Raw genomic sequence first — 15739 nt, 5'->3', positions numbered from 1 at the left:
CCAACTGGTCCAGGCACAGGCGGGGAGCTCTCCTGAACAGCTACACTTTAATGGGCCATGTCAGCCTGCAGTGGGGGAGACAGAGCCTTCAGGTTCCTCTGCCCAGCTCGGCACTGTGCTGGTTTCTCCAAGCCTGTCCCGCTGGCAAGTGCAGTGTGCTGTAGGGCTGCTGGGCTGGGGCAGGCTGGGTGGCCTCGTTCATGGGGAAGGTTATCAGCCAGCAGTATCTCGGTGAGCCAGGCACTGAGCTGGAGCTGGGTCGGTGCTGGCAGCTCCCAGCTCTGGCCTTGCTGCTCCTGGGGAGCACAAAGGGGGCTTCAGGTTCTCTCCAGCTGGAAAAGCTTCACTGTCCCCAAGGACTTCTGAAAATGGCCTAAAGCTGTTGTCAGCACTGGCTGGGGCGTTCACAGAAGGGAGCGTTGTTCTCTGCTAACAGTAACCACCCACGGTGAAGGGCTGTGCTGGCAAGCCAGCCCCGCACAGAACCATGCCCTGGGATGTGACAGCAGTCCTGGCCCTGGTCCTGCTGCGCCTGTCATGTCCCAAGCAGCTGCAGGCAGTGGGAGCATCCCCATGGAGCTTCTGGACAGCGTGCCTCAACGGATCCTTGACCCCTGCAGTCTAGAGCAAAGGATCTTCCCCAGCACCCCACAGTCCTGCTGATCCAACACCACGCTGTGATGGCTCAGAAAGCTGGATATGGTCCCTGGCTGTGAGCCGTCCTGTCCTGTTTCTTCCTTGGGCATCTGACACTAAGAGGGCAGATGCAGTCCTTGAGACCCCCAAGTGTCTGCTGCCAGGGGCAGACAGCACTGCCCCATGCTGAAAGGGGAGTGGAGGCTCTCTAATGCTCCATGCCCCTCCTGTTCCCTGTCCCAGTCCTGCCCCCGTCCCCTTCCTTGTCCCTGTGCTGGCTCTGCTGGCAGCAGTGCCATGCCTGCGCCACAGTAGCGCCAGGGATCCAGCATCCCCTGGGACAGACCAGGTACTGGGGCAGCCCAGCCATCTCCCCACCACGCTCATCCCTGCATCCCCAGCCGCTGGCTGAGCAGATGAGAGCGAGAAGTGAGACGCCTGGCTCACCCCATCATCTCCTGCACCTTCCTGCTCCCGGGCACGTGACGTTCTGCTGCAGCAGGGCTGGTCCTGGCAGTGCCACTCCCGCCAGCCCAGCTCCAGCAGGGAGCAATGTCCATGCACCCTGCCAAGCTCTGAGCACCCTGGCAGCCCCCTTTCCCCTTCATGCATGCCTCACCTGGCACTCAGGCGTGTCTCCCTCTCTGCTCATAAATGGAGTGAAGCTTCTGAATGAGAAATACTTTATCTTCTCCTTCCTGCAACAGCAAAGACATTGCAGTGAGCAGCTGTGGGATGTGTTCTTGCCTGTCCAAGGTCAAAGCGCTGTTGGGGCTAAAGCCTGAATCCAGCAATCCCGAGGCTGGACCAGGGAGTGGAGCAGCTGGGACTGCCAGGATGGACCAGCCAGGGGCAGCAGGCAGAACTCACGCACGTTGGCAATCTGCTCCTTCAGCAGGCGCATGATCCTCTGCTGGCCTCTCACCACCTGGATGTTGAAGTAGGTCACAGCCCTGCAATAATAGGCAGGATGGGATGGTGGCAGCTAGGGTGGGAAGCCGGGGGATGCTGTGCTCCCGGCACCAGGCCAGGGCACAGGGCTCTGAAGTGACACCCCTGTTCCCAGCACCCTGCTTGGGGCTGTGACAGCAGGACCCTCAAGGCATGGGGTCGAGGGTTCAGGCTCAGGTCTATACTCACAGCAGGACCCCAGACACAAAGAACAGGAGGAAGGGGTTCTCCACCAGGTGCTGGAGGACCCAGGCGAGCCAGGTAATGTTTGGGTTGGACTTCTCCAGCACTTGCACCCAGGTCTTCCCTGACTTGTAGATTGTTTCCAGCCCCTGGAAGGGACCACAGGTTTCTGATGGCTGAACCCTGGGTAGACAGACCGATGGGGCAGTCAGAGGGATGGGCAGCCCAGCAGCCCCTGGGCCGAGGGTACTGCCTGGCCCCAGAGATCCAGCCCTCTGGGCACAAAGCCTTGCCTGCCCCACCCATCCCCAGTGGCTGGATGAGGGGGTCCTCATCTTGTCCTGCATCAGGAACACCGGGAACAGCTAGCAGAATTAGGCACAGGCCAACCGCTGCTACACTCTGTGCAATGACCAGCAGCTGGGCAGCATCACCCTGCCTGGGGCACCACTGCACAGCCCTCCTCGCCATGCAGCCAGCGGTTCTGTGCCCCGAGCCGTGCTCTGGCAGGTACTCACGACCAGATGGTGTAGGAGAGGAAGATGGCTGCACCCAGGAAGGATGGGAAGCACAGCAGCGTGATGAAGATGGTGCTCATGTGAGATGCTTGCCAGGGCTTGCTGGGGGACTGGCAGTTCTGCATCAGGCTGGTCTGCAGACAGGGAGCAGATTCCTGCATGCCGCCTTTCTCCTGGGAAGCAGCCCCCACCCTCCTGTCCCATCCCTCCCATCCACCCGGAGCTGATGAGCTTGGGGACACCCTATCCCCACACCTCTTCCCTCCCACAAGGACAGCACCACGCTTTGCACAGTGCAGCACTTCTGCTGTGGCAGGGCGCAGCATGCCCACAGGGCTGCCCGTCACCGGGATGCATGGGGAGCTGCAGGGTAGGGGTGGGCCACTCATACCTTTTTGATATAGAACAGCAGCAGCAGCTTCAGTGTCTGCACGGCCGGCAGGAGTGGTGCAAAGAGAACACCCAGCCTGGGAGAGAAGGGGGAAGACGAGGTCATCCCAGGTCTGAGCCTGCAGGAGCCTGCGGTAGGCAGAGCTGGGGGAAGTGGCAGGGCACCAACACCAGCTGTGCTCAGGCTTTTGGAAAGCAAAAAGCAAATGCCTGATGCCCTGTGCCAGGTTTGCTGTGCAGCCTGGGCTGGGGCTGGGCAGTGGCTGAGATGTCCCCAACCCCTGGGGTGGTTGTTGCAGCTCCCAGGTGTGTTGTGAGTGGGAACGCAGCAGCACACACAGGGGTCCCCTCCCTGGGCAGGGGGGGTGCAAGGCCAGGGGCTGCAGAAAGGCAGCGATGGAGGTGGCAAAGCAGGGGTCTAGCAGCCAAGCAGACAGGCTGGAGGGGATCAGCTCCCCTTGGAGCAGCAAGTGCCATTATGGTCTGGAAAAACAAACGGCTGCACGTACACCTGAGTCTGCTCCTTCCCCAGAGCTTTGGAGGGGACTAGCTGGGTGGGGAATACTGGACTGGTGCTGGGATGCTCTGCTGCTGATCCCCCCGTGCCTCTCACCATGCTGCCAAAGCCAGACCTCCTGGGCGAGCATGTGGGTTGTGGCTGTAACGTGCCAGAAGGAGGCACTGTGACTGCCAGGCCACCCATCTCCCTCATCCCACCCATGCAGGGCTGGGTGTGGCAGGGGTCCTCCCACAACCCTGCTCAGAGAAACATGCAGCTCCCCGTGCCTGGTCCCCGCCAGCACCTGGGAACCATGAGGCATTTGCCAGCAGAGGAACGAGCCATGACAGGTAGGAGACCTCTCACCAGGTCAGGGTCTGCCCGTAGATCAGCTCCAGCACGTTTCGGGCAATGTCAAACTCGGGTCTCTGCTTCCTCTTCAGCCTCTTCTCCAAGATCAACCTGGGAAGGAAGCACAGCTCTGCTCCAATGCTGCTGCTGAGGGGGGGCACTTGGCACCCCATCTTCCCCCTCAGATGGTGGCAGAGCCTGGCGCACCAGGGCAGCACCATCCGGGCAGCGGAGAGCTGAGGCCGTGCTGGGCATGCCATGCTGGTGGGGGGACACCTCCTGGGGCATGTTACCTCCAGACCAGCTCCCCGAAGAGCATGTCCAGCAGGGTGAATATGAAGTCCATCACCACAAAGCGATACAGGTCCTGCCCCACACATGTCTCCCAGCACTGGGGAGACAAGTAAAGGTGGCACAGAATCACAGAATGGGTTGGGTTGGGAGGCACCTTACCTAGTCCCAAACCCTGTGCCATGGGCAGAGACACTTTCCATTAGACCAGGTTGCTTCAAGCCCCATCCAGCCTGGCCTTGAACCCTCCCAGGGATGGGGCATCCACAGCTTCTCTGGGCAATATGTGCCAGTGCCTCACAGCGAAGAATTTTTTCCTTATATCTGATCTAAATGTACCCTCTTTCAGCTTAAAGCCATCTCCCCTTGTCCTATCACTACACACCCTTTAGGTCTCCCCAGAGCTTTCTCTTCTCCAGGCTGAACAACTCCACCTCTCTCAGCCTGTCTCCATAGAAGAGATGCTCCAGCCCTCTGAGCATCTTGGCCTCCTCTGGACTCGCTCCAACAGGTCCATGTTCTCGTTTTGGGAGCCCCAGAGCTGAACACAGTACTGCAGGGCGGGGTCTCATGAGAGCAGAGGGGGGGACCTGCTGGCTCTGCTGCTTTGGATGCAGCCCAGGATACAGTTGGCTTTCTGGGCTGCAAGCACACGTTGCCGGGTCAGGTTGAGCTTCCTGTCAACAACCACCCCAAAAGTCCTTCTCAGGGCTGCTCTCAATCCATTCTCTTCCTAGCATGCATTTGTGCTTGGAATTGCCCTGACCCTGTGCAGTACCTTGCACTTGGCTGTGTGGAACTTCATGAGGTTGTCACAGGACCACCTTTTGAGCCTGTCATGGCATTCAGCAGGCAACGATGTCTCTCCTCCCCCATGACTTTCCTGTGGACCCCATGGGGTGTAGGGGCTGTGGGACCTTTTCCTCCTCTGCATCCCTTTCCCCAGCCACCCAACATCTGGGGTGCTCCTGGCTGGCTGGTGCCCCCCTCTCCCCAGCAAAGGAGCAGATGGTGCCTGCAGTGCTGTCTGGCAGACCCCCAGCTGTCAGACCCCTTCCACTGCTGCCCACTGGTGCCATGACCACAGCCTTGGCTTTGCTCCATGCTCCCTGGGCAAGGGATGTGGATGGCATGGCCCAGCCGGCTCATGCCGGTGCTGCGTGTTCCTCACACTGAGCCATGCAGAGCCCAGCCCCAGCATGGCAGTGCTGACCTCCTCCATCGAGCAGACAACTTTCCGGCTGAGCCACTGGTAGCAGAGCAGACCGAGGACCACCATCTTCAGAATGAGGTTCCTGGGGAGCAGGAGCAGGGCCAGGAGCCCCTGAGCCCTGGGGACAGAGGGGCTGACCCCATGGATGGGGTGTCTGGCCCCAAAGCCTCTCCCCACACTGCAGCTGGGGGTGTAGGACATTCCCTCGACCCCAGCCAGCCTACCTGCAGATTGCCACATAGACCTGTGCCACAGGGGAGTCCTGCTTCTCCCACATCGCCAGCAAGTTGTACAGGTGGGGCATCAGCATGTTGAGGAGAGACACCACAAGGGGCAGGACCAGCAGGATGGCTTCCTTCTGCTGCTTGCTGCTGCCTCGTGCTTGTTGATTCTGCTGAACCTGTTGAGTGGGTACCAGGGTGAGGAGCACACGGCTGCTGTACCCGGCACCCTCAGGGAGGGCAGCAAACGCTGAGGCCAGGGGAGGAGCTGCAGTGGGGCTGCCCCTACCCCCTGGGGCTGCTCTGGTCAACCTCCCCATACCCCAGCCCCTCAGCAGCAGGGCAGGAGATCCCAAGGGGCAGCACTCACCACGTGCATGTGCTCTGAGAAGTAGAACACAGCCAGCACGCAGCCCAGCACAGTGCTCAGCGAGAGGGCCCAGGCCAGGAGAAGCACAGCGGAGTGCCTCAGGCGCTGGCAGAGGCTCAGGGAGTGGGAGTGGGACCGCTGCTCTGCGAGCAGCTCCTGCAAGAAAGCAGTGCCGGTGCTGCTGTGCATGCTCTAGGTCCAGAGCAAGGGTTTGTCCCACTGCACCGAGATGGGACCCCAGAGGGCTGATGGAAAAAGCGCTGGTGCAAGGTTGGTGTCAGGGCATATTTGCAGCTGCAGGGCTCCCCTGTGCAGTGGGGAGGAGAGGGGTGCTGAGCCCTGGGGTCTGGACTGGCTCTTGTGAATGCCTTCACCTGCCCACTGCATGGTGCAGGGGCCAGCTCCGGCCAAGGTCCTCACCTTCAGCTGTGTGCAGATGTTCTCACACTGCAGCTTCACCGAGCGCTTCTGGATTACCTTGAAGTCCCAGGCACAGAAGACTTTGACAGCCAGGTCCCCCGTGGAGCTGCCCACACGGTAGCTCTCCCCAAAGGAGTGGGACATGCTGCAGTGATGCGGAGGGTATCAGGGGGTGCCTAGGAGCTGAGCGATGGCGGGGACGACTGGCAGAGCCAGAGGTGCTGCTGACCCACCTGTACACTAGCAGGATGCAGGTGATGAGGAAGCAGACCCCAATGCTGAACACGTAGGCCAGGGGCATGTTGTATGGGAGTGGAGGGGCTGTGAGAGGGCATGCACTGCTATTGGGGCTGGAGGTGCAGGGGTTGTTGAGGGTGGCATTGCTGTAGTAGCCATAGTAGAGCAGTGAGTGAGTGAAGTAGCCCTGTGGGAAAGTGCACAATGGGGCCCACAGTGATCTTGCCGGTGCCCATGGCTCCATGCCCAGCCTAGCACATCTGTGTCAGCCGCTGGAACATAGAGCCCTGGGCTGGGACAGCACCAGGCACCCCCTTCTGCACCCACAGCATGGTGGTCCCAGGGACCTGGCTGTGCGAGGGCAGGATCCGGGGCATTGCCATGGCAGGGGATGTAGGGCAGGAACCAGGGCATCACTGTGGTGGGGATGCAGGGCTGGGCCCCAGGCTTGGAGCTCCTGGTCCAGTGCTGTGCTGGCACTGGTGTGCTGACAGTGCTTACCGCTCCTGTGAGAAGCTCGAGGCTGGTGAAGGGCTGGGGGCTGGCTGAGGCAGGGGGATATGCAGCCTGCAGGGCTACCACGAAGACCAGGAGGATGAGGAATGAGATGATGTTGAACATAAGGAGTGTCTTGAGGAAGAGGAAGTAGGAGAGGACACTGGAGCCAAAGCGTCCACTGATCTGCTTCAGGGCATAGTGCCAGGGCTGCACAGCAGCGAGCAGGGAGAGGAGCCTGTACCAGAGGCCTCGGCAGCACTGGGGAGAGAGAGCCTGGGAGAGCACCAGCGCCAGAGCCTGTACCAGAGCCCCCGACAGCTGATGTGCAGACCCGTGCCCCAGACTTACAAGGACAACGTAGTCCTTGGACCATCCACAGGGAGAGAAGGAGGCCCGGTGCTGGGTGCACTGCCGCAGGAGGCCCCTCTGCCCGCTCAGCTCCTGCCTGCCCAGCAGAGAGGGATGTTGGAGGGTGGAACAGTCCGGGCACGGCTCTGGCTGTGGGAACCCTGCCTGGCTGAGACCAGTGGGAAGGGACCTACCGGAGGGTGCGTTTCTCTGCCAGGCTGAGGGGCACGGTCAGCAGCATGTGGCCGCGCTGGCTGGGCGAGAGGCTCAGCAGCTCTTTCACCAGCAGGCTCTGCTTGTCTGGGAGCACAAAGGGCTCAGTGGGATGCAGCCAGCCAGGACACAGCATGCCTGTCCCAAACACAGTGCGGGGACAGTGCCTGACACTGCCTGCTCCTGCTCCCAGGGGACCCTCACCTTCCAGTGTGGCCCTGGCAGGGTCAGTCTCCAGGTCGTACTGCCGAAGGCTGGGCCGTGCCGCATGGCAGAGCTGCTGCAGCGGCGGGCGGCTGCTCCGGCGCTGCAGCCGGGCCGTGCGGTTGTAGTACTTGGAAATGATGGCCCCGCGGCTGCGCCCTGCAGGTGAGAACAGGGCAGGGGTTGGGTGCTCCCACGAGAGCAAGGCAGATAGGAGAGCTCTCCCGAGCGGCTCCTGGGCCTGGGGAAGGGCAGCTGGCAGCTACCGATGGTGCGGCTGGGCATATTGGCGAGGATCCGCAGGGAAGCGGAGGAGTAGCTGAGGTGCTGCTCGCCCTGCTCAGGCTCCAGGCAGGCTGTGGCACAGGCGTCTGGGGGAGCCAGGAGGGCTGGGTGCTCTGGCAGAGGGAAGGCAGGACGCAAAGCAGTGAGAACTGGAGCGCCCATGGCTCCAGTCCCTGCAGCCCCACTCCAGTGTGCGCTCCTCCAGAGCATCCCCTTCTCCAGGGACGCTCTCTGTGTCCACAGGGGCAGGTCTACCCTGCTGCCTGCACTGCCAAAGGTGTCAGCGGGCTCCTGTATGTGCTTTGGCTGCAGCCTCAGCACAGGCTCTAGCTGGCCCAGGCAGGGTGTGGGACAGGAGATGGCCCTGGGCACACATGCTGTCCCTGTCCCACCCCACCTGCAGCCGCAGTGCTTCACCTCTGCCCCTTGCCTGCATCTCCAGCTCCAGACCCGCCTCCACCAAGCTGCTCTGCTCCTGGATGAGTTGGTGGAAGGAGGTGTGCAGGGCTCCCTCGTTGTCCGGGCTTGGCTCCTGCCTGCAAGGACAGACTCACTCCCCTAGGGCTGCGCTAGGCACCGGGGCCCGGGTGATAGAGCCGCGGCAAAGCCCCAGTGCCAGCCCGAAGCCCACCTGGGCCTCCCTGCGACTTGAGGGCTGCTGCCCCCCGCGGCGAAACCCCAGCCTCATGCCACTGGGGCTGCAGCATCCTGGGGGCCGTGCATGCGGGGGCACGGCACGGGCAGCAGCAGGGCAGACCCACACTCACCCATCGCTCTCGGTGTCCTCGGGGACGTGAAGGGCAAAGCAGGGCGGCTGGGACATCGTGCTGGGGCCGAGTGCTCCCTCCAACCGGCCACCGTGCCACAGGGAGTAGGCGTCAGCCGTGGACCCTCCGGGCACCCCGACTCCCCCAGGGCCCACGAGGTGCTGCCCACCGTCGGGGTGGGGACGCCAGGGGCTGCGGGTCTACACCCGGCACCAAGCCCGGGACTAACGGCGAGGCCCCAGCGGCCGGGCGCTGCGGGGCAGGAAGGAAGCGCGGGCGGATGGGGGCGCGGCGCCGGCTGCGAGCGGGTCCTGCCCGCGCTGGGGGGGGGGGGGGGCCGCTAACCGGGGCAGGGCGGGGACGGAGCCGTTCCGCGGCACCGGCAGGTCCCGCAGCCCCGGGCTGGGTGAGGTCGCCCCTTCCCGGCCCTGCGGCAGCCCCGAGGGGCTCGAAGTGGCCCCGGGAGCAGGGAGACACCGGGGAGGAGACCTCTGCGTGTCCCCCCGCCAGTGCCGCCCGGGGCCACGCGCCCGGCTCCCAACGGCCTGCTCCTTCCTCCCCTCCCTCGTCCTCCTCCGCCGCCCCGCGACTGCAGCTGCTCCGGGCAGGCGACGGCCCCGGCAGGACTCCCGGCCCGGCCCCCACCACCCCGGGGCTCGCCCGCCCGCCCGCCCGGGTACTGAGAACCGACAGAGCCACGTGCCGGGACTCCCACCGCCTCCACCCGCTCCTGGCACCGGGCAAGCGCTGCGGCTCGGCGCGGGTGCGGGGCCTGTCCCCGGCCCCCAGCGGGACGGGCGGGGAGCACCGAGCACCGACCCCTCCGCCCCCCCCCCCCCCGCCTTCCTGCCGCCTCCCGGTGCCGGGCGAGGGGCGACGGCAGCGAACCCCGTAGAATCCCCCCTTCCCCTCCGGTCGCGCTCACCGGGACCTGCCGCAGGCCGGGCCGTGGGGCTGCGACCCGCGGGCTCCGGGGCTGGACCTGACCCGGAGCACCACAGCCACCGCACCGGGGGGAGCGGGGTAGCTGTCGGCCTCCCCCTCTGCGGGGCAACGGCGGCACCGGAGGGGCGCGAGCAGGGGTCGGCGCTGCGTTCTAGCCCGGGCGGGGCGGCCCCGGTCCCGCCGGCCTGAGCCAGCCCCGCTCCGCCCCGGCAGGAGGGACCGCCCGGCCCGGCCCGCTCCGGGGCGGTGCCGCGCAGGAGCAGCGGGGTGCGCGACGGCGCGTCCGACGCGATGGAGGGTGGCAGCGGCGGCGCGTACGGGGCGGCCAAGGCCGGCGGGGCATTCGACCTGGGCCGCTTCGTGCAGCAGCCGCAGGTCCTGGCGCGGATCGTCAGCGCGGTGAGTCGGGCCGGGCCAAGCGAGCTGCACGGGGCTGCAGCGGGCCCCGGCCTGGGCCTGGCCTTCCCCTCCGTTCTGCCCGCCCGGCCCGGCCTTCCCCCCGCTCACGCCCGCCCTGGGACCTGGCGGCCCGGCCCGGCCCGGCCTTCCCCTCCCACCCAGCAGCTCGGCTCCGCTGAGCCCGGCCCCGGGCGGTGCCGCCCGCCGGGCACAGGCAACCCTAGAAGGGGCCCCACCGGCCCGGTGCCGCCCGCCGGACACCCGCTCCCGCCCCTGCAGGTCTTCGCCCTGGTCGTCTTCTCCTGCCTGGTCGGGGAGGGCTATACCAACATCCCCAGCTCCTCGCAGCTCTTCTGCATCTTCAACCACAACGAGGACGCCTGCCGCTACGGCATCGGCATCAGCATCCTCGCCCTCCTCGCCTGCATCTTCTTCTTCATGGTGGACATCTACTTCCCCCAGATCAGCAACACCACTGACCGCAAGTACCTGGTCCTGGCAGATCTCGGCTTCTCAGGTACCAGCGGTTGCAGGGCAGGGCTGCACCTTCTGCAGCTGCTACAATGGCTGCCTTTGTCCCGTGACGTGGCTGCCGGTGCCTGGTGAAGGGCGTTGCTCCTGCTTGGCACACTGCCTGCAGGCCACTTGCTGCCAGCTGAAAACCCTCCAGGCCGGGTGCCTACACTGGTGTCTGGCCCCCCACCGAGGGCAGCAGGACCTGCCCTGGGGACCAGCTGGGAGCAGCAGGTCGCAGCCCTCACGCCACCTTCCTCCTGCAGGCCTCTGGACGTTCCTGTGGTTCATTGGCTTTTGTTTCTTGACCAACCAGTGGGCCTGGACGCAAGCCAAGGACGTGTACGTAGGGGCTGACTCGGCCCGCGCTGCCATCACCTTCAGCTTCTTCTCCATCTTCACCTGGGTGAGTGAAGCCACAGTGGCACCCAGCCTGGCCCTGCCCAGCTCTGGAGGGAGCGTGGAGGGGTTCCCAGGGCAGCCCTGACATGGCCGGTCCCCTTGTCTCTCTAGGGCCTCCTGATCGCCTTCGCTTACAAAAGGTACAAAATGGGGGTGGAGGACTTTGCTCACAACTATGTCGACCCCACCCCAGAAGTTTCGACTCCCTACTCCAGCTACCCCAACATCAGCCACGAGAGCTACCAGCAGCCACCTTTCACCCACACGGCAGAAGCCCCAGAGGGTTACCAGCCCCCACCGGTGTACTGAGCCCCTGCCCAGTGCCCCGGCAGGGACGGCTGTACCAGTGCAATTCTCTTCTGTCGGGTGGGAAGGGAAGGATCAGTGACTGGAAGGGGGAAGGTGGGGTGGGAGGGTGGCAGCTGCTTTGTGTGAAGGCCACCAGGTCTTGGTGCTGGGGCGCACAGGAGGGGCCTGGTTCTGGTGGTGGAGCTGAGCTCTCTGCTACTGGGATCCAAAAGCCTGGTGTGTGGTGGGTGCTTCAGCACGTAGCGGGTGATTTGCAACTGCTGAGTGCAGCCCTGTGGCTTTGGAGAGGGTAGGGGTGCAGGGCTGGCCTCAGTGAGGCTGAGCTCCAGGCCTGGCCATTGCGCCCTTGGGGAAGCAGCGGGCTGGGAGGGTGGTTTGTACTCCCCAGCTCTGTCCTGTCCTGGTATCAGTGCCTTTCCAGCCCCGCCAGCTGCAACCCTTCCAGTGGCAGCTCTTGCTGCCATAGCACAGCCAGGTGGTCCAGCTCCTGCCTGCTGCAGGTTGCCCGTGCCTTCCTCCCTCAGCTGCTGCTGGGTGAGCTTGATGCCAAAGCCATCTTCTGACTATAAACTTCTGTGCTGCACCTTCCCACAGCCTGCACTTGAGCTGCCGGTGCTTGGATGACACGGTTTGGGATCCACGGGAGCAGCAAGTGCTGCGATCTCTCAGCAGGGCTATAGCTGCTCCAGCTGCCTGAGGAAGGTTCCAGAGTGCTTTCCCTGCAACTTAGTACTCCTCGCTTGCACTAGCCTCTGCAGAAGCGAGGCCACCATCCCCCATCCTGCCCACTGCTCTCAGCGGCACCTCTTGCAGCCCATGCTCCCGGGTGACCCCGGCTGCCTGTGCAGGCTGGCTGACTCAGGTTGTGTTTGCTGCTGCACCTGTCATGAAGCTCTTCCCAGCAGCTGTGTGTGGTATGTGAGCTGTTGCTGCTGGGGCTGGTGTTCAGATAGTTCCTTGTCACCATAGAGATGGAATAAACTTTTTCACCTAGCCTCCATGTGCCTTTTGTCTTTGGGAAAGCAAAATGGGGTTCCTCCTCTCTCCCCAAGGGCTGGGGGGGTTCCAGGCAGGGAAGTGGCAGAGCAGCCCTAGCCAACTGCTGCATGGTAAACAGCATGCTCATGCCGGTGGCTATTTTTAGGCCAGCCCTCCTGCTCCTCACAGTCTGCGAGGTTTGGGCAGAGAGCTCTGACATCACCCTTGTGACCAGCCATCCAGTGCAGGCTGCCATTGCAAGCGATAAGCCTGAACTGTTTGCACACTGTTCACTACAGGGAAGCGTTTTTGGAGGGTATAACACACACACAGACAATTTTATTAAGTTTTTATTAAGCTAAACCTGTAACAGCGCTGCCTTCCCTGTACCTAAGGGGAAAGCTGAGGCCTGAGAATCAAGCACTTGTGAGTACTACAACTGTTATCACACCAAGTAACATGGAAGGAGCAGGAATTTTCAGATGGCTTTTTTAACCTTCTAGGGAGGTGCTTCCTCCCAGCTGGAGGGTGTAGGCAAACAGAGCACTGTATCTGCACATGGAGGTTTGACCCGGCCAGAACTAAGAGCTGCTGCTTGGAGCTTGCAGACATTGGCTTACAGGGAAAAGCACTTTTGCAAGAAGGAAAAAAACCTAACAATAAAAATCCAACCACTTTCTAGAAGCCAAGTCAAGCAAAGCGGGAAGAGGATCCTTCCGTCAACTTATGACAGGAAGAATCAGCCTTGAGAATTTTTGGAAGGCTCGAGAGGGAGCAAGATACATGACTAGAGCTGAGAACCATCCACTGACAACAGAGACCCTTTTCCAAGTAGCTGCATCTTCACACAGTAGCCCAAACCTTTACAGATTAAGTCCTGAGCCTCCAAACCCTTCACAGGTAACTAAGCATTGAAGTGGCAGCACCAAGCTTGGACCTGAGCAAAAACATCCCAATTTTGGAGACAAGGCCCTTCCTGAAGTCAAGTCTAGTTCTTCCAAAAGGACTCTGTCTTAATGCAGAGACTACTACTAGACTACTGTTAGCCCTTTTAAAATTCAAAAGCTAGGAAGAGCCTACTGTCAGGCCATCAAGTCAAACCTTCCTTTCCTCCTCTTTGTTTCAACAAAAATTTACAAGACAGTTAACACAAGTAAGTGTAACAGCAAACAGACAATTTTCACACAATTGTTCAAAGGGGCTGCTGAGGGCCAGGGTGCTGCTACGTGTGTCAGTTGAAAAGTTGTGCCACAGCTCTATGACAAGGGATGGGTTCCCTCCTCAAACTCCATTATAAAAGGAAGTGGGTTTAACACACTAAGTTACTGTACATTGTCTTAAGAAACCGGGAATTTAGCAACAGCGCACAAGAGATAAAGGGTTGCATTCACAGGCAAGTGAACCAGCCACTGGTGCAGTCCTGAACATACACAGACCAGAACAATGGTCAGCGATGGAAGCCCCCCAGCCTGTCTCGCTGTAACAGTTTTTCCAGGGCCTGTTTGCATGGCAGCATCAGTAACTACAACTGTCTCTCACATGTTCTGAGAGAGGAACTCACTTTCAGTCATGCTCCTGCTTTCAGCTCCCCTGCCCCCGGCATCAGGTCCAGTTGATACTCCTTTTTACTGGCACTTGGTGCAGAGGAACAGTGGCTTGGTTTGACAGGTAGAGCTAAGACACTTAACAGTTTTGCTAAAAGCAGAGGAAGCCAGATCTGGCATCTGGGAGCCACAGCATTTACCTTCCTTCCTCTCATGTTTCCCCATGCAGGAGCCCAGCAGTCAAGAAGCAAAGATCTTCCGGGAGGCCGCCATGTCCAGTTGCTTCACCCCCATAGGCATGTTCTCCTTGTTTTCCAACCCAGGCTGCTGAGGCCTCTTGCGGAAGTAGCAGGTTCGGCAGACAGAGTGGTACTTGTCTGCTCCTCCAATCACTTCAACCTGGCAAGAAAATCGGGGGAGTCACTCTGCAGAGCTCAGTTCCCCTGAAGGGATCCCTCTAGACTAGCTGGGGTGACATGGTGAAGCTACTGAAGTGCTTTCTGTTCCAAGGGAACTCACCTCCCTCTCTGCTCCCAGCCTCTTTGTGTAGGAGGCTTCTCTGTAGCACTCCATGCACACGGCGTTCAGCTTCACCACGCTCTCTGCCAGCGGCACCAGGTTCAGGATGCTCCCAAAGGCCTGTGCCAAGACAGCAGGGGTGGGTGGATGGATGTGAGGATCCTAAAGCAGCTGCTGTACTGAAAAATAAGTGTTTTACCTTTCTCTGAAAAGTCCCATCAAGAGCAGCGACAATGACAGTTTTCCCAGCATTGGCCATCATCTCACAGAACTCCACGATGTCTGGGAACTAGAAGAGGTACGGAAACAGCGTCAGGAGGAAGAAGGGGCAGTGCTTCCCTCAGGATCCAGCAGCACACACCCAGATAGCGGCATAGGGCACAAAGAAAATTAGAGCCATGTTGCCCATCCATGAAACTGACTCTAGTCCCACTGTCCTCAGCCTGCAGGGACTCAAGGAAGGGAACGGTTTGACTATACAGGCATAGCCCAGCAGCATCAAACTGCCCCAGGGTATTTCCTTGCCCCGCTGCCACCCTCTTGCAAAGGATTCAGACCTTCATCTGCACAGAGTGCTCTGAAGAGACTGCATCCTGCAGAGCCCCCCAGGACCTGTCGTAGCCATGCACTTACAAACTGGCCCTCGTCAATGCCGATGACCGCAGAGCTCAGTGCCTCCTGGTACACGTCCTTGAGAAGGCAGGCTGGCAGGGCCTCCATGATGTTCCTGCGGGGAAGGGAAAACCAGAGGGTGAGCCAGGCAGCCCAGCTGCTGGGCCTGCAGGTGCAGGTCCTCCCAGCCCAGGGACTCACTTGTCGTGTGTAGAGACGCCAGAGCTGCAGTAGCGCGTGTCCTTGGTGTACTTCACCAGCAGGCACCGGTGCTGAGCAAGCTGGAACCGCCGCACCCGCCGCATGAGCTCCGTGCTGCAAGAGACCACAGTCAGTGGGCAGCGGGCCCCAGCCCCCTCCTTGCCCCCTCCCCCGGCCTACCTCTTCCCAGAGAACATGGGTCCGAAGATCACCTGGGGGCAGAACCACGGGGGTCAGCGGGCAGAGCACAGCCTGACAGGGGCACCGGGCGGGCGGCCCCCGGGGCACTGGCCCGGCCATCACCCTGCCCAGCTCAGCACCAGTTCTGGGAGCCCTAGCACCCTACCCAGTGCCGCCGCTGCAGCCCCTCGGCGTCCCCGCAGCCCGGCCCCACACCAGCCCGCCCCGCAATCACTCCGCACAGCCCAGACACCGCCGTCCCAGTACCGGCCCAGGCATCGCAGCCCCGGTGCCCCACTCAATGCCAGTGCCTCGGCGCCCACCGCAGCCATAGGGCGCCCGCCCGGTGCTGGTATGAGGCCGCCACGGTACCTGGATCTGCCCGCGCGGGCGGCTGGGCGAGCCGGGGTGGACGCCGGGCACCGTGAGGCAGTTCATGGCTCGGACCAACCGACCGACCGACCGACTGACTGCCCGCGCGCGCCTGCCCGCCGCGCAGCCCAATCGGAGGAGGGCTCGCGCTCACGCGCCCACGCGCCGTC

At 62.0% G+C, this 15739-nt stretch overlaps 3 protein-coding genes across 12 annotated transcripts; 1 reads left to right on the top strand and 2 right to left on the bottom strand.

Annotated features, from left to right (window-relative positions):
* Nucleotides 1–28: 28 nt before the first annotated feature.
* On the bottom strand, nt 29–9655 carry TMC6 (transmembrane channel like 6). 10 transcript variants are annotated; one of them, XM_080373824.1, is made up of 22 exons: nt 9521–9655; nt 8596–8847; nt 8246–8364; nt 7810–7941; nt 7544–7702; nt 7321–7426; nt 7127–7223; nt 6782–7051; nt 6277–6467; nt 6044–6188; nt 5624–5779; nt 5257–5432; nt 5033–5114; nt 3822–3919; nt 3544–3639; nt 3188–3310; nt 2680–2755; nt 2289–2422; nt 1777–1953; nt 1511–1589; nt 1256–1334; nt 29–752 (listed from the first exon to the last, which is right to left on the bottom strand). In XM_080373824.1, exons 2-21 carry the CDS (start codon nt 8649–8651, stop codon nt 1263–1265), a joined length of 2544 nt encoding a protein of 847 aa, XP_080229950.1. In that variant the 5' UTR covers nt 8652–8847; nt 9521–9655; the 3' UTR covers nt 29–752; nt 1256–1262. The 10 variants fall into 10 exon arrangements, with proteins under 10 accessions (XP_080229950.1, XP_080229947.1, XP_080229952.1 ...); XM_080373821.1 differs by having other exon boundaries at nt 9531–9654; XM_080373826.1 differs by having other exon boundaries at nt 29–296; nt 9531–9654.
* A 115-nt stretch (nt 9656–9770) lies between these two features.
* On the top strand, nt 9771–12158 carry SYNGR2 (synaptogyrin 2). The gene is made up of 4 exons (XM_080373886.1): nt 9771–9939; nt 10219–10456; nt 10719–10858; nt 10966–12158. The coding sequence occupies exons 1-4, from the start codon at nt 9832–9834 to the stop codon at nt 11161–11163; spliced, it is 684 nt and encodes a 227-aa protein (XP_080230012.1). The 5' UTR covers nt 9771–9831; the 3' UTR covers nt 11164–12158.
* Nucleotides 12159–12473: 315 nt separating this feature from the next.
* TK1 (thymidine kinase 1) lies at nt 12474–15726 on the bottom strand. Its single transcript, XM_080373887.1, has 7 exons — nt 15570–15726; nt 15198–15229; nt 15018–15131; nt 14838–14931; nt 14404–14493; nt 14205–14324; nt 12474–14084 (listed from the first exon to the last, which is right to left on the bottom strand). Exons 1-7 carry the CDS (start codon nt 15633–15635, stop codon nt 13926–13928), a joined length of 675 nt encoding a protein of 224 aa, XP_080230013.1. The 5' UTR covers nt 15636–15726; the 3' UTR covers nt 12474–13925.
* Nucleotides 15727–15739: the final 13 nt, after the last annotated feature.

Source organism: Falco punctatus (genome assembly GCF_963210335.1).
Source record: "Falco punctatus genome assembly, chromosome: 1".
In the NCBI taxonomy this organism is placed as follows: Eukaryota; Metazoa; Chordata; class Aves; order Falconiformes; family Falconidae; genus Falco; species Falco punctatus.
This window is presented reverse-complemented; position numbering and strand designations above follow the sequence as displayed.

Excerpts from the sequence above, each read along its gene's own strand:
- SYNGR2 (XM_080373886.1), top strand. The coding sequence starts at position 9,832 with ATGGAGGGTGGCAGCGGCGGCGCGTACGGGGCGGCCAAGGCCGGCGGG. Across the intron at positions 10,457-10,718 it reads GGCAGATCTCGGCTTCTCAG|GCCTCTGGACGTTCCTGTGG; the intron begins GTACCAGCGGTT and ends TTCCTCCTGCAG. Across the intron at positions 10,859-10,965 it reads TCTTCTCCATCTTCACCTGG|GGCCTCCTGATCGCCTTCGC; the intron begins GTGAGTGAAGCC and ends TTGTCTCTCTAG.
- TK1 (XM_080373887.1), bottom strand. The coding sequence starts at position 15,635 with ATGAACTGCCTCACGGTGCCCGGCGTCCACCCCGGCTCGCCCAGCCGC. Across the intron at positions 15,230-15,569 it reads GCCCGCGCGGGCAGATCCAG|GTGATCTTCGGACCCATGTT; the intron begins GTACCGTGGCGG and ends TTCTGCCCCCAG. Across the intron at positions 15,132-15,197 it reads CCCATGTTCTCTGGGAAGAG|CACGGAGCTCATGCGGCGGG; the intron begins GTAGGCCGGGGG and ends GGTCTCTTGCAG.
- TMC6 (XM_080373824.1), bottom strand. The coding sequence starts at position 8,651 with ATGTCCCAGCCGCCCTGCTTTGCCCTTCACGTCCCCGAGGACACCGAG. Across the intron at positions 3,311-3,543 it reads TACGGGCAGACCCTGACCTG|GTCTGGCTTTGGCAGCATGG; the intron begins GTGAGAGGTCTC and ends CTCGCCCAGGAG. Across the intron at positions 1,335-1,510 it reads TGAAGGAGCAGATTGCCAAC|GAAGGAGAAGATAAAGTATT; the intron begins GTGCGTGAGTTC and ends TTGCTGTTGCAG.